The sequence below is a fragment of the Amblyomma mixtum genome, chromosome 9, assembly GCF_055824585.1.
Source record: "Amblyomma mixtum isolate Tamu chromosome 9, ASM5582458v1, whole genome shotgun sequence".
NCBI classification, from domain to species: Eukaryota; Metazoa; Arthropoda; class Arachnida; order Ixodida; family Ixodidae; genus Amblyomma; species Amblyomma mixtum.
In genome coordinates, this window is record NC_143020.1 from 38,931,641 (window position 1) to 38,945,420 (window position 13,780).

At 43.9% G+C, this 13,780-nt stretch overlaps 1 protein-coding gene across 1 annotated transcript in view; it reads left to right on the forward strand.

The window, feature by feature from the left end:
* The first annotated feature begins 1,470 nt into the window (after positions 1-1,470).
* The window catches only part of LOC149328799 (uncharacterized), a 62,713-nt gene continuing 50,403 nt past the window's right edge, over positions 1,471-13,780 (forward strand). The window contains exons 1-9 of the mRNA XM_089559096.1: positions 1,471-1,698; positions 3,762-3,795; positions 4,370-4,693; positions 6,260-6,571; positions 7,181-7,504; positions 10,336-10,647; positions 11,514-11,837; positions 12,449-12,760; positions 13,456-13,779. Coding sequence (XP_089415222.1) covers positions 1,471-1,698; positions 3,762-3,795; positions 4,370-4,693; positions 6,260-6,571; positions 7,181-7,504; positions 10,336-10,647; positions 11,514-11,837; positions 12,449-12,760; positions 13,456-13,779 — 2,494 coding nt within the window. The remainder of the gene's footprint in view (positions 1,699-3,761; positions 3,796-4,369; positions 4,694-6,259; positions 6,572-7,180; positions 7,505-10,335; positions 10,648-11,513; positions 11,838-12,448; positions 12,761-13,455; position 13,780) is intronic.

Here is a 13,780-nt window from a genome sequence, read left to right on the forward strand (position 1 = left end):
AATGAACACGGACTGTGAGCGAAAAACCTCTGAAGGGAATAATTCACCTTCCCTTTTGTTTAATCTTTTTACAGCATACAGTAAGTTCTAGTACCGAGAAAATTCTGAACAACTGTCTGAGCACATTTTGAGCCCCCTATTTCACATGACTAACAAAAGTGTCCCGAAAAGGTTAGAAACTCGAGTGCGCCGCGCACGTTAACGTAAAAAAATTGGAGCCGTATTCCTCAAAAAGAGCCTTCATGTAAAATTGTTTATTTTCTACATCATCCGGAACGGTTTTTAAAACAAAGACCAGCTACAATTTTTTTATAGTAAATCTTTACATCACTTTGCATTTTGTGAGCGAAGAAAAAATTGCAGCATTGGGCAGCGCTTTTAGGGGCACCGTAAAACATCGCCATGTTTGTTATTTTTCTCGTTTTGAAAAGGGATACTTTTTCTGGGCAAGAAATAACAGTTTCATTAGAAAAGTTAGAAAAATCACGTGCGCAGCAAGCACATTACATAGACTGCGTGCTTTATAGGGTTACAGTTTTTAAGTTTTGTGTACACTGTACAGATAACTACAGCTTCACTGCCACAATTGGCTGCAACAGTGTTCCTCAGTTACTACAGGCGGCACGTTCGCATATCCCTCCGCCTCTCAGCCCACTGAAGTAGTTCTTTTTTGAGTGGAGGAGTTTAGTTGCAGGCAAACGGTACATACTGACGCAACAACCGCTTTTGGGCCATGCGCACTTCACCGAAAGGGAAGTTGCGTTTCCACGGCCTTATATAATCAGCAGCTTCCGACCATTCGTCATAAAACTTCCTCGTGCCCCTTTTCGCAGCATTTGGTCTTTGCACTACGCGGCTGTTCTTGCAGAAGACGGCTGTCTTAACCACTGAAAGGTCGCTCATATAGATCAGGTCTAGAGGTGTGCTGTGTGCCGGGTGAGGTAAAGCCTTCCATGATACATCGGACCAACTTTTAAACAAAAGTGTTTCATCTAATGATAAGAACATCGCGGAGGTTTATGCAGATTATTTGCTCCCATTGACCAGTTTTTACGGGGACTTCTTGCTATAGAACCAAGATGCCACACTTTTCCGCCCTATTGATTAGAATTCTGTATCAAAAGTAGTACCGCAACGAAATATTCGCTGGGAACGCCTTCAAGCAACGCTTACTGCCGTGAAGCTTTTACTGCTGAAGGTGAGTTTTTTGCTCTTAAGAGTTCTGTTGCGTAATTTTATGCGGAGTTGTTTCTGCGTGATTGCTCCATTCCTCCTCTCGCTTAACGAAGAAATATTGTTATGTTTTATTTTTCTTCTGGAGGGGGGGGGAGGGGACGCATGCATGGCCAGACCAGGACGAAGAAATGTGATATGAACAGCCTTGTTGAAAAGCTGTTGTTATTTGCAGTGTAATAATGTAAGAAACTTTGTGGCGAAGACGTAACGATTTTATATTCTTCACAGGCGCAAATGGGCGAAAATAGGACGGAGCTCAGTGTTCAGTACGTGCCCGAAGATTGCTCTGTGAAGCTTCTGGAGCGCTTGACCAGCGAAGCAGGTGTGTCTGAGCCACGAAGACATAAGAAAAGGCACAGCTGCCCAAAGAGAGCGTTGCTGGTTGTCAAGATTCTGTTGCCTCTATGCCTGATTATAGCAGGTCCTGCAGTGACGTTCTACTGGCTTCGGCATGTGGAGAAGGTAAGCTAGCGGTTTTAATTTGAATATGGGAATCAGCTGCTCTTGCCTCAGTGGAAAAGCAAGGAACCTCCTGAAGGTTGCTATGTTCGCTTCAAGCAAATAATACCACTAAAATGATATCCCTCTACGCTTTTTCTCGAAAATGTCTATAACCTCGAAATACGTTCAAAGAGGATTCTGGTGTGGGCTAGTTGGTTCATGTTTAAGAAACACATTCACAACAGCGCTACGGAACGAGGACAGAAGGAACACGAAAAAACACAAGACGGGGGCTGACTACCAACTCTTTATTTCGGGAAAAAACCAGCACAGATTTATACTATTTCCTGGACCACGTGATACACTGTCAGCCACGGGACACAGCGAAGGAACGCCTCACACGTTTGGCGAGTCATGACACAGCTGGAAAGAATTCATGACAAGTACATGCACTATCAAACTATAGCATTACCAAACTAATGACAAAGGGACTAACAGATACAAAGATGTGCGTGACCCAGCTATAGCCTTTGACAACTACAGCTCAGATAGACAAGAAAATGAGTACATCAAAGCAAATCGTTGATCTACATAAAAATATTTAAGAGAGCGAGAAAGCGTAAAAGCATGAGAAAATGCATGAGAAAATGGCGATGAAAAAAGGGGGCATGAAAAATAAAAGTTGTTATGCAATAGGCACAGTCAGCAGGCTAAAAGCGAAAACATAAAACCGGCACCAACAAATAACACGGTAAAAGTAACAATCGCTAAAAAGATGAACTAAAAGAGAGAAAAAAAAAGAAAAAACATGAACCACCACCAGCCAAGCAATGAAGACGGTAAAACCATTAAAAGTCTTTAAAAGAAAGAGGAGAAAAGTTCCGCATAAGGCCAACAAACAAAACAATGCAACCTGACTTCCTGACAAACGGTTTTCCCCGCACCTCACCTTATTGTGTTTAATTCTGCGTTGTTTTTTTGATGGCCTTATGCGGAACTTTTCTCCTCTGTCAGTTAAAGACTTTTAACGGTTTTACCGCCTTCATTCCTTGGCCGGTGGTGGTTCCTGTTTTTTCTTTTTTTCTTTTAGTTTATCTTTTTACCGATTGTTACTTTTACCGTGTTATTTGTTGGTGCCGGTTTTTTGTTTTCGCTTTTAGCCTGCTGACTGTGCCTATTGTCTAGCAACTTTTATTTTTCATGCACCTTGTAGTTGTCAAAGGCTATAGCTGGGTCATGCACATCTTTGTATCTGTTAGTCTTTTTGTCATTAGTTTGGTAATGCTATAGTTTGAGAGTGGATGCACTTGTTATCAATTCTTTCGAGCTGTGCCATGACTAGCCAAACGTGTGAGGCGTTCCTTCGCTGTGTCCCGTGGCTGACAGTGTATCACGTGGTCCAAGAAAGAGTATAAATCTGTGCTGGTTTTTTCACGCAATAAAGAGTTGGTAGTCAGTGCCCGTCCTGTGTTTTTTGTGTTCCTCCTGTCCTCGTTCAGTAGCGCTGTGGTGAATCTGTTTATTAAGCCTCGAAAGTTGAGCGATATTCAATAGTCTGCCAATTGCAACCTTTAACTAGAAGAGAGCATGAAAAAGTTGTGAATAAAGGCATACATTGACAAAATTTTCCTGGGCGCGGATTCGTAACAAAAAATATTAATATTCCATTGCCTCGCTAGTTGCTGCTTACTTCAACGGGCCGAGCCCGCTAGTCCTCAAAATTCTACGCTTCAATTCATCAGGTTTTCCTCACCACTATGAAATAAATTTTCCTTTGTAAAAACGCCCCGCGCACGCTTTTGTCCTTGCTTGCACGTAACTCGCTACCACTGTTGCCCCGGCACTCTGTTACCTTCTTCCTTCTCTTCATGTCGCGGTCTGAGGCGATTTCAAAATCTCCCGCTTTATTTTTATTGATATAGCCACTGGCCGGGTCGTCTTTGCTACTCCGGGCACATTTTATTTACTGACCTAAAAGAACAGAGATTTCGGCCAGTCCTCCCAAAACGCAACTTGAAAGAGAGCACTCAAGTGTAACTTTTTGATGTCGAGTTGATACTTTAAATTGCTTTCGCTTTTTTTAGGTGTCATTCCCTGGTGAGCACGCTTCATATTCCAGTGAGTAAGCTGTTCATTATGTCTTCATAGAACAGTTTGGGTTGCGACAATGTGAGTGAATTAAAAAAGCATATTACCAGAATCAAGGTGAAAATAGGCGATAGTTGAAGCAGTAACTTCTGCACTCACCATTTTTTACGCCATTTAACTCCCACTGATGAGCTCAGCGACTTTTTATGTGAGGTGTTTAACAAATTTTTTCGTCGATGAGTAACCCACCAAGGAGAAATTGGGTTGGACACAAACGGTTGTCCGTGCACTCAACGTAACTCGGAAGTCCCTATTTGTTTGTATTTGGAAGTCTCTATTTGTTGTATTTGTATTTGACGAATGTAGGCAAATCTGGAGCCGCGTGTATGTCAGCTAGTGGCGAGTATATATAGAAGAACATCCATAAGTATGTCTGGAGTCATACTGCTCGAATTTCTGTGCGCGTCATTTGGCTGCTTGATTACGTCACACCATTTTCTTGTCATTTCCGGGATATAGTGTCTGCGAGTACACAGACACACACATGCCGACGGCTTTTCTGGCAATTGGGGTTGCTAATGCTTTCACATTAACATCTCTGCAGTGCTTGGCGATGTGAGAAACCTGACCCTAGAATCAAGAGAACACAGCTCTTTCACCGTTACCTGGGAGCCTGCGGAAGGCCCATTCGACTTCTATATGCTTGAGTTGACCGAAGAAAGCGCTGAGAGCAGCGGTGAAACTCCAATGACCCTCCCGGGCTCATGCGCCACAGGAACCATCATCGACCGTGATCAGACACACATCACTTGCAGCCGCCAACAGGCTTGCAGGAGGGCGACCTTTACCCTGCGTACTTATAGCAAAGGGCCACCAGAACGTATGTCTCGGGGATCTTACCTGAGCGGCATTATCATTCCTGGCCAAGGTAAATGTTTATATTTATCCAGAAGTGATAAATTTTAATCCCACGCAATAGCAGACTCGTGTAAATAAAGTATTGTGCATGGATTTCGCTATAAATGATATAATGTTATCTCTTCGTAACATGGTGCATCCAAGAAATATGAACAATCTGGTGTTCAACGTTATGAGCAGGTGAAATCGCATGCTCCTGACTTCATGTTCGTGATACGAAGACGAAGGAGAGGTTCTTTAATCTCCACGTAAAGGAGGATACGTTGTGTCACACTGCTTCCCTGTGATAAGGTGCTGACGCTACCGATTCGAACAACTGTTCACTGCACTCCACATGATAAGGACCAGGAAAAGTCTTCATCTTGGACGCTTGAATCTTGATAGTGAATGTGTTGCACAACGATGACAAAAGAACGCCAGGTATGATTGGTGGCTGAGGCCTGGCTGGCGGAGATGTCGAACGGCATCGACTAGTCGGAAATATTTTGCTACCGTTGTGCAAATCTCCAGGCCAGGACACTCTGTTGCGAAAGTAGGGTTGAACGCACGTCCCTGGTGCAAACGTAAGAAGCGAGACGCAGTCTTGGAATATTTCTGTGGATTTACAACGGTCTCGTTCCGCGGTCCACGATAAATTGCTCTGTACCACGGACTGGCAAACTGAACGTTTGTGCCAAGCTAGCGGCGTACGAATAGTCTAGGAGAAGAGACATCGTCGTGTCTCAAAGGAGCTACTGCTTGCTAGCTACACCTTCAAGGTTATATTTTGCGCGTTTTGGAAGTTTGCGCCAGGAATATTCAGCACTAACAAAGCGGCCGCCAGATTTTTGGTTTCAGTCATATGTGGACGGGAGAACACAACACCCTCCTTACGTTCTTGTTTGCTATAAGAGAGCGGCCACATTTATACGCCTGAAGAAATCGGTCGGAAAGAGATCGCACTTGGTGTCGGCTTTCCTGCTGGAAAGTAAGCCTTGAGCATTCGATTTTGCCCGCTCATAACGGTGAAAGCTCAGGCTTGATGGTACCAATAATTAGAATTCATTAACCGAGAGACCAACGAGTTCCTTTCAATTAAAATGATTCATATATTGTTTAGTGCTCTGTTTGCACAACTTTTTAAGCGATTGCTTTAAACATAATAACTATAAAGCTGAGAAACTGCTGCGTATTTTTAACATTAATCTTGGCTTGCTGCCTCCAGTGCATGACAAACTTTACCAATTCTTAAAATTGACGTCTTTTTTTTTATTTCATTGAGCGCCAGTCGGTTATTCAGAAGCCATTCCTCACATTTCTTCTAATGCCCTCCGCCCCTGCCTCAAAGAGTAGCTAAGGCAGGGGCGCATGCATGAGAACAGGTAGTTAAAGGACCGGTTTTCTTAGCACGATACAATTCTTAAAAACAAACGCGAAAAACGGGGGACAGTGAGCATAAAGGACTGAAAGGAAATCTCTCAACAGCTAGGCGCATAGAATAAACATGTCCACGCATTTAAGCTTCTTCGAAGACGAAGTCTTCGCTCTAGGGATCTTCAACTGACGCTTCGTAGATTTATTAGCTCTTTCTTTCTAGCTCCGGATCCACCGCACAACATCACCTCTTTGGGCTTGGCACCTTCGCTGACACGCGTGCAGTGGGAATCGTCGGAGGAAATCTCCAGTGGGATCGGAGAATACCAAGTGAAAGTATGTGACACCTTCACATCATGCGACTCACAGGAAAGTCTGAGCGGCTGCACTGAACGCCAAACATCTGCGACATGGCTGGATTTCGAGAGCACAGTGGACACACCATACTGCGTTCTGGTAATAGCGACCACTAGGTGTGGTGCAGACGTCCTCAGGAGCCTCCCCGCCACGACGGAATTTAGGACGCCTTTGTTTGGTGAGTAGACTGTGCGTTGTTAAGGAAGAGAACAACCTTCCCGCTTTATAATAGAAAGCCATAATATAAAAGAAAATCACCATTTCTGAAATAGGTGTAATCTCTGTGACTATTTGGTGCCATTAATTGTGAGTGATGCTGATTGAAAAACTGGAGAAGGGCTAGTCCTTACATTAAGATGTGCCCCTGAGTGCAGTGTTGGCGTGAAATTGCATCAGGACATTTGGTGCTCCATCAAAGTCGGATGAGTTTTGCGGGGAAATTTTGAATTTCGTAGTTGGTTGAGCACAAATTTAAAAATTATCACAGGGCTTCTAAGTCAATTTTTCTATTCTTTTAAGTTTACAGATCTTATTATACTGTATTCTGAAGTCTTCACGAATCTTCCTGCTTTAAAGGATATTTAGTTAGTTTCATCGAACTAGTTGGCAGTTCATTGTTTCGGTTAGAACATGTGTGGTGGCACTAGCTCTTAACATCCTTGAAAAATAATGCTTTCTCTCTTTAGCTCCTCTATATTTGGCATCGAAATGGGCTCACATAAAATTAACGTTTAAACCGAAATGAAAAGGACTGGGCACGCGAACTAATCCCTAAATTTCCTCTTAGTTCTACCCGACGTCGCAGATCTGCGCCTGGTTTCCACTGCCGAAAATTCCTTTACTGCCACCTGGGAGAAGCCCGAAGTCAACTTCGATTACTACAAGATTGAAATCAATGATGGCAGTGGTGATAGAAGCGGTCCAACTGAGCCACATCGAACCGGCTCCTGCGCCACTGGAACCATTATTCACCCCGACCACACGCGAATTGTGTGCAGTCTCCTCAATCCGTGCACCAAGGCAAGCTTCACAATACGCACCTACGCAAGGGGACCACCTGAGCTTACATCGTTGGGCGTTACGCTTCACGACATCTTCATACCTGGCGAAGGTAATTTATTAACGACTGCTGCGTCCTGAGTAGTCTTCACGAAACCCGTTGCCCGTTTGTTTTTTATCTATTATGCACTCAACCAAACTGGGGCTTCAAATTAGTATTGGTGGTTTCCAATCTGCCAAGGTCACAATATTTAACGTCGGAAACTGTTACAGACCGCACAGGGATTGAATACATGATATAAAAACATGCATACTGAAAACAAAGACCTTCTCAACCTTAAACGGAGTCAGCAAAGGTTAAGCAAAGACTCAGCCGTCTATGAAACGTTCCAACCAAAGGACATGTCCCGTTGACGGAACGCTGCATAGAGGACAGCGTCTTCCCTTGAAACCTACTTCATTTTGTTTTGTGTGTTTGTAAACTCCATTTTCACTCCCCCTCTCTATCGTGAACACTGTTGTTCAGTGTGCCAATGATATCAGCTTATGTGGGAATAGAATGTCAAACATGAAAGTTTATGCGAAAATGCCACGTACAGCCGGCCAAATCTTTAGCTGGCGTGCGCAACAGCCGCTTTTTCTGTGGTCCTGCGCTTTGGGATGAAGTAAACCTGCGGAAAGCTCAATATTATGCGCGGGCTTAGTGAGCCTGTGCTTAAATTTGATATTTTCGCAAGTTTTCTCCTTCATAAGCTACAGGAGCACGGAAAATGCGGCCGTTACGCACGCCAGCTAAAGATTTGGCCGGCGGGTACATCCGCAGTAAATACTGACGCCAGCAAGTATATTTTGATAACGGCTTCGAGTTATCCAACCATGGAAATTGCCCATTCTGTGCACATGGGGTTTTTTAGCAGCACAGTTACCCGAAATTAATTTTCAATTAATTATGGCAGAAAACGGTGCAATATTTAAGATATTTTTCCGGGGTTCGCAACGTCCCTTGTGAGCGTCACGCGATGAAAGAGGTCTCAGTTTCAATTTTCAGTTAGTTTGGCATGCAATTCGAAGAACACTGAAGCCTGTAGCGCAAGATGCGCCACATCCAGAAGATGGGAGTGACATGAATTATTCGTGCGTTCTAGTGAAAACATGTAAATATTATCCATATGAAATATGATTAATATCTGTTATGAAAATAAAATTTATAACTATTATGTTTAAAACATCGCATAATACTAAATCTGGATAAGTCATCGCCTCTTAAATGGGGAAGAAGTCATTGCAACTTTAGTCACCATCGGTAAATGTGCAGATTAACACATATTCCTGTTTCTGTTGAAAAACAAGAAAGATGGAGATAGCCGAAAATACGTATACAGTGCGTTTCACCTAATACTGTACGTAATATTTAAAGATAGGCTTTTTTAGTTAGAAAACCGCTTTTTTCGGCACAGCATTGTTAGGCGTGCAATAAATTAGAATAAAGTTAAGATGTGCTCAACAGCAGGCTGGTTAAATGTTATAGAATAATCAACTTTATAGCTATCACTTTTAGGCTCCCTAATCATTGAGAGACGTGTAGCCCACCGTAAGCAATATACTTGTCAGTTTGCAGAATTTATAAAACGCTTTACCCTCGGCACTGTGGCCCAACAAATTTTGGCTACATCACGGCAAAATATATGCGCTCTCGAGGAAGTTCCAAGCAATGCAACTTTTGCAGTGCAGTTAATTCGACAAAATAACCATAACTTGTAGCAGCGTTCCGAGGGTAGCAGCGTGTTCGAGTATCTAAAAACTGATAAGAATGTTACTTACCGTGGGCTACAAGCCTGTCAATAATTAAGGTACCTAAGAAAAATGTTAAAAAGTTAATGATTCAAAGTTATTTAAACAGCCTGCTACTTAGCGCGTCTTCCCTGTATTGTGATATACTGCACCACCGACAATGCTACGCAGAACAAAAAAGGTCTTCCAACTCAAAAAGCGTATTTTTTAAAACCCATGTATAGATTTAGAGGAAACACCCTGTATATAGTGCATTGCGGGGCACCCGCCATGTTTCAATACCAAATATTCGTCTGACACACTTACAGAGTTTGTGTTCTGTTCTGCAAACGCGCAGAAGAAAATAAGTTGCCACGAATACTTCGTGTTCACGTAAATTGTCATTCAAAACTGTTCGCTGGCACCGTCATGCAGTTAGCTAGTGAATAAATTAAAGAATAAACCATATTTTCAGTCAGCTCGCCCCACGATTGTTGTTCGAGCGAACTCTGTACTAAATCGGACACATCCAAAGAAAATACGCCTTGAGTTCAGAGGCTTTTCCCTGTCGCTAGAGCCTTCATATGAACAGCATGTCCGGCGATATTTGACTGGCCCATATGGCACGGTAACGCTGTCTTCTATCAGCGTGTGCCAAAAGTATGTCCGTGACGCGTGCCTTTCTTATTAACAACCGAAAAAAACAAATTCTCAGATTTCCACTGTTTCATTTGTACGTATTACAAACTTTGTAAATGCGGTATTAGTCTATTCAGCACATAATGCATTTTAGGACGCATATTTGCAACGAAATGGTTTTGTTTCCCTATTTAAAATACCTATTTTTAGGTTTTATTCGCAAAAGCGGAAAAAGTACATTCTGGTGGCTCTTGAGGAAACTACCGTGCTTATCCCATTTTCTGCAGGCAACTGTTCAAGGGCAGATAAGAGCTTGAGCGTAACAAAGACCGAAATGATAGTTGGTCGCTAACACTTGTCTTTACTACATGATTTCGTAAATTAAATGAAAAGCCTGAACTAAAAGCGGTGGAACCTCCAAAAGGACAACGTTTCATTTAGTCTACGTCAGTCTACGTTAACGCGGAATGCATTTGTACACAATGCTGCAAAAATTGCCAAGATCAAATTATACATAAAGTCTTAATGTTGCAGACCCTGATCCACCAAGGAACATCAGCATAGTCGGCATATCATCCTCTTTGACTCATCTTCAGTGGGAACCGCCAACTAAGATGCCCAGGAATTTTGGGCCATACACGGTGAAGGTTTGTGACACATTCAACGCATGCGACGGAGGAGAACTCATGACCGGATGTACCGAACGAGAAACCTCGGATACATGGCTCGAGTTTCAGAGCATACCTGACACTTCATACTGTTCCTTGCTCACTACTGGTGCTCGATGTCATCAGGATGTCCTGCGGAGCCGCCCAGTGATAGGGGAATTCAGGACGCCAGTTTTCGGTGAGATCTTTCTTTTCTAATTGAATATTTTTTTCTTAAAATCTTTTATGGTGTAGTATTTTATCCGTCATGGTAATTCCGAAAGGTTCCAAATTACACGACGTAACCCTCCTTTGTTTTGGATCACTTTGTTCTCTATATATTCCCTGCCTGGAAAGATAAACATAAATTACCGCCCTTAACTCTCTGACAGCTGTCAGGTTCGCTGCATTATCTCGCCCATCACAACAACAATTTTAATCTCTAGCACTTCTCTATGGATCCTTAGAGGACGAAGTATATCAAGGCTAGGATATCGGGCGCTCAAAAACTGCAGCTGTGAACCTTATCGTTCGTGAGGTCCAAAAACGCTTTAGAACTTCTGAGTCAGCATGTTGGGCTTAGCGCACATTCAGTACAATGGCGCCCCGCCGCGGTGGCTCAGTGGTTACGGCGCTCGGCTGCTGACCCGAAAGACGCGGGTTCGATCCCGGCCGCTGCGGCTGAATTTCAATGAAGGCGAAATTCTAGAGGCCCGTGTGCTGTGCGATATGTCAGTGCACTTTAAAGAACCCCAGGTGGTCGAAATTTCCGGAGCCCTCCACTACGGCGTCCCTCATAGCCTGAGTTGCTTTGGGACATCTAACATCTCTCATTTACCTGCGATTGAAATGTATAGCCTTTCTCGGGCTGCTTTGCCACACCTGGTTGAAAAAGAAGTGAAGAAACATAGTCTATCCGCAGAATGATATGACCTCCTTGCTAACAAAATTTCTTTCTTTCAGTTCGGCATTTAAGCGAGTGAAAATACCAGAGCATTTTAGCCAGACTAACACGTGCAATGCCGATGTGCTGGCAAGTAGTATAACATCAAATTTCTTTCGCAGACATTCCGGATGTGTCCAACTTAACCCTCATATCTGCGGCGGACAACTCCTTCACGGTGGCCTGGGTGCGTCCCGCTGGCCGCTTCGACTACTACAGGATAGAGGCAAAAGGTGGCAGCAGAGAAGTCAGAAGTGGCATCGGAACGCCAGATGTGGGCTCGTGCGCTAACGGCACCATCCTTCATCCCGACCAGAATAGAATTACATGCAGCTACTTCGATTCCTGCTCGGTCGTTAGCTTCACAGTGCACACCTACAAGAAGGGACCACCCGAAATTGTCTCGCATGGAGCAACACTCAGCGACATCTTCTTAGCTGGTCGAGGTTTGTGGTATCCCAACCAACTTCGTTCAATGGCAGGAAGCAGTTAAGCAGTCTTCTCAGCAAATACATTCTGCGGTTTCTTGTGTTCAGTGGGATTAGAGAAAAAACATAATTTTGTTGGTGGCTTCCAATGCCCGCTGTCATGAAGGACACGTGTCACAGGCTAGGCATGCAGTGCTGCTGTCAACTTCATTGAACTCGTTATGTCATGTAAACCTGAACGGCATTTGTTATAATGAGTTATATCGTTTCAAAAAGTAGCAATGGCGGAGTGTTCCCAAATTCAACCTTGTTGGCACATATAGCAGTAGAAGCATATATAAGGCAAATTATTTCATCGCATTTGTCCAAGTAGTTTGGAAGGTGACCTGAGTCGGTCTCTTGGGGAAGTATGTCTTGACGAAAAAAGGCCAGCCACTAGTTCTCGCTCAAAGTACGAGGCAAATTAGAGGGTTTTTTGTAGGTCGTCTGTATTGCTAATGCTTGAGACGATAGCTCAACGCACATTACGATAGGGTACCCAGCCTTCGGCACCTGCCTAAAGGAGGCGTGTTTGGTAGATTCTTGATGAAAAAAAAAGATTCGGGTTAAGATTTTGTGCATTATTGCAGAACCTGAAGCACCGAAGAGCATCACCATGGTTGCCCTAGCACCCTCATTAACACGTCTGCAGTGGGAGTCACCGCAGAAGCTTTCTACCAGCGTGGCTTCCTACACGGTGAAAGTATGCGACATATTCGCATCTTGTAGCGTACAAGAAAACCTGACTGGATGCATCGAGCACGAGACGTTTGCAACTTGGCTGGAAATCGAAAGCACCGTGGACACCAGTTACTGCGTTTTGCTAAGGGTGGCCACAAGGTGTGGTGGAGACGTCCTAAGAAGCCGCCCACAGGCAATCGAATTCAAGACACCCATGTTTGGTGAGAAGGCTGTCCACGTTAGCGGCAGAGAATATTATTGGTCCTTTTGCGGTAATCATACATTCCAAATAGCACCAACTAACTTTAGGGTTAATGCATAAGCGCCGTTTAGGGTATAAGCGCCGTTGACGCTTATACGAGACGCAGAATGAGTATCCGCTTAAGCAGAGGAATTTTTAGGTTAACTTGTTTCATTCTTGATATCACTAGCTGCAGCGCGGACAGAAACGTAGACAAGAGAACGCAAAATAATAAAGAAGGTCCATGCCATTTTAGGTTATGTTTTTGGTGCTTATTTATCTTCGTGCGGCAGCTAGTTCTTTGAGGAATGAGCAGCGTTGAATACCATTTCGTGGTTCACGCGATTAAATAATGTGGAAAGCTATTATCTTGCCAAAACAAACACTTATGCGAGGTTAACCACCAGGTTGAAGCAGTCTAGTACTTCTAATCTACGAAATATGCAAACAATCAGTTGCTATCATTTGGAACCAGATATTTGTTATTTTTGGTTTCTTCCCGCTATAGACAGCTCGACAGGTACGGTTACTGCTTATATCACGATGGGAGTCCAATGACGATCTGCGCCTTCCTACATTCGGGCAGCCGCTCTCATTAAAAAAAAAAAACGTGACATCAACTGGGAAAGGGGAACTGCGGAACTGCCTATAGTAATCTGGTTTATGTTGTCGCAGCGCTCCCCGATGTCACCAACCTGACCCTTGAAAGCGCTGGGGACCACTCCTTTACTGCGACCTGGCAGCGGCCCAATGCCGTCTTCGACTACTACATGATTGAAGTGGCCGGAGAGACAGACGGTGGAAGAAGCCTGCGAGAACCAGAGCGAGTAGGATCGTGCGCAAGTGGAACCATTATACACCCTAATCAGACTAGAGTGACCTGCAACCAGCTGGAAGCTTGCAGCAAGGCAACCTTGACCGTGCGCACCTACACTCGGGGACCACCAGAACTTCTATCCATGGGTGCTACTCTGCACAACATATTCATTCCTGGCAAAGG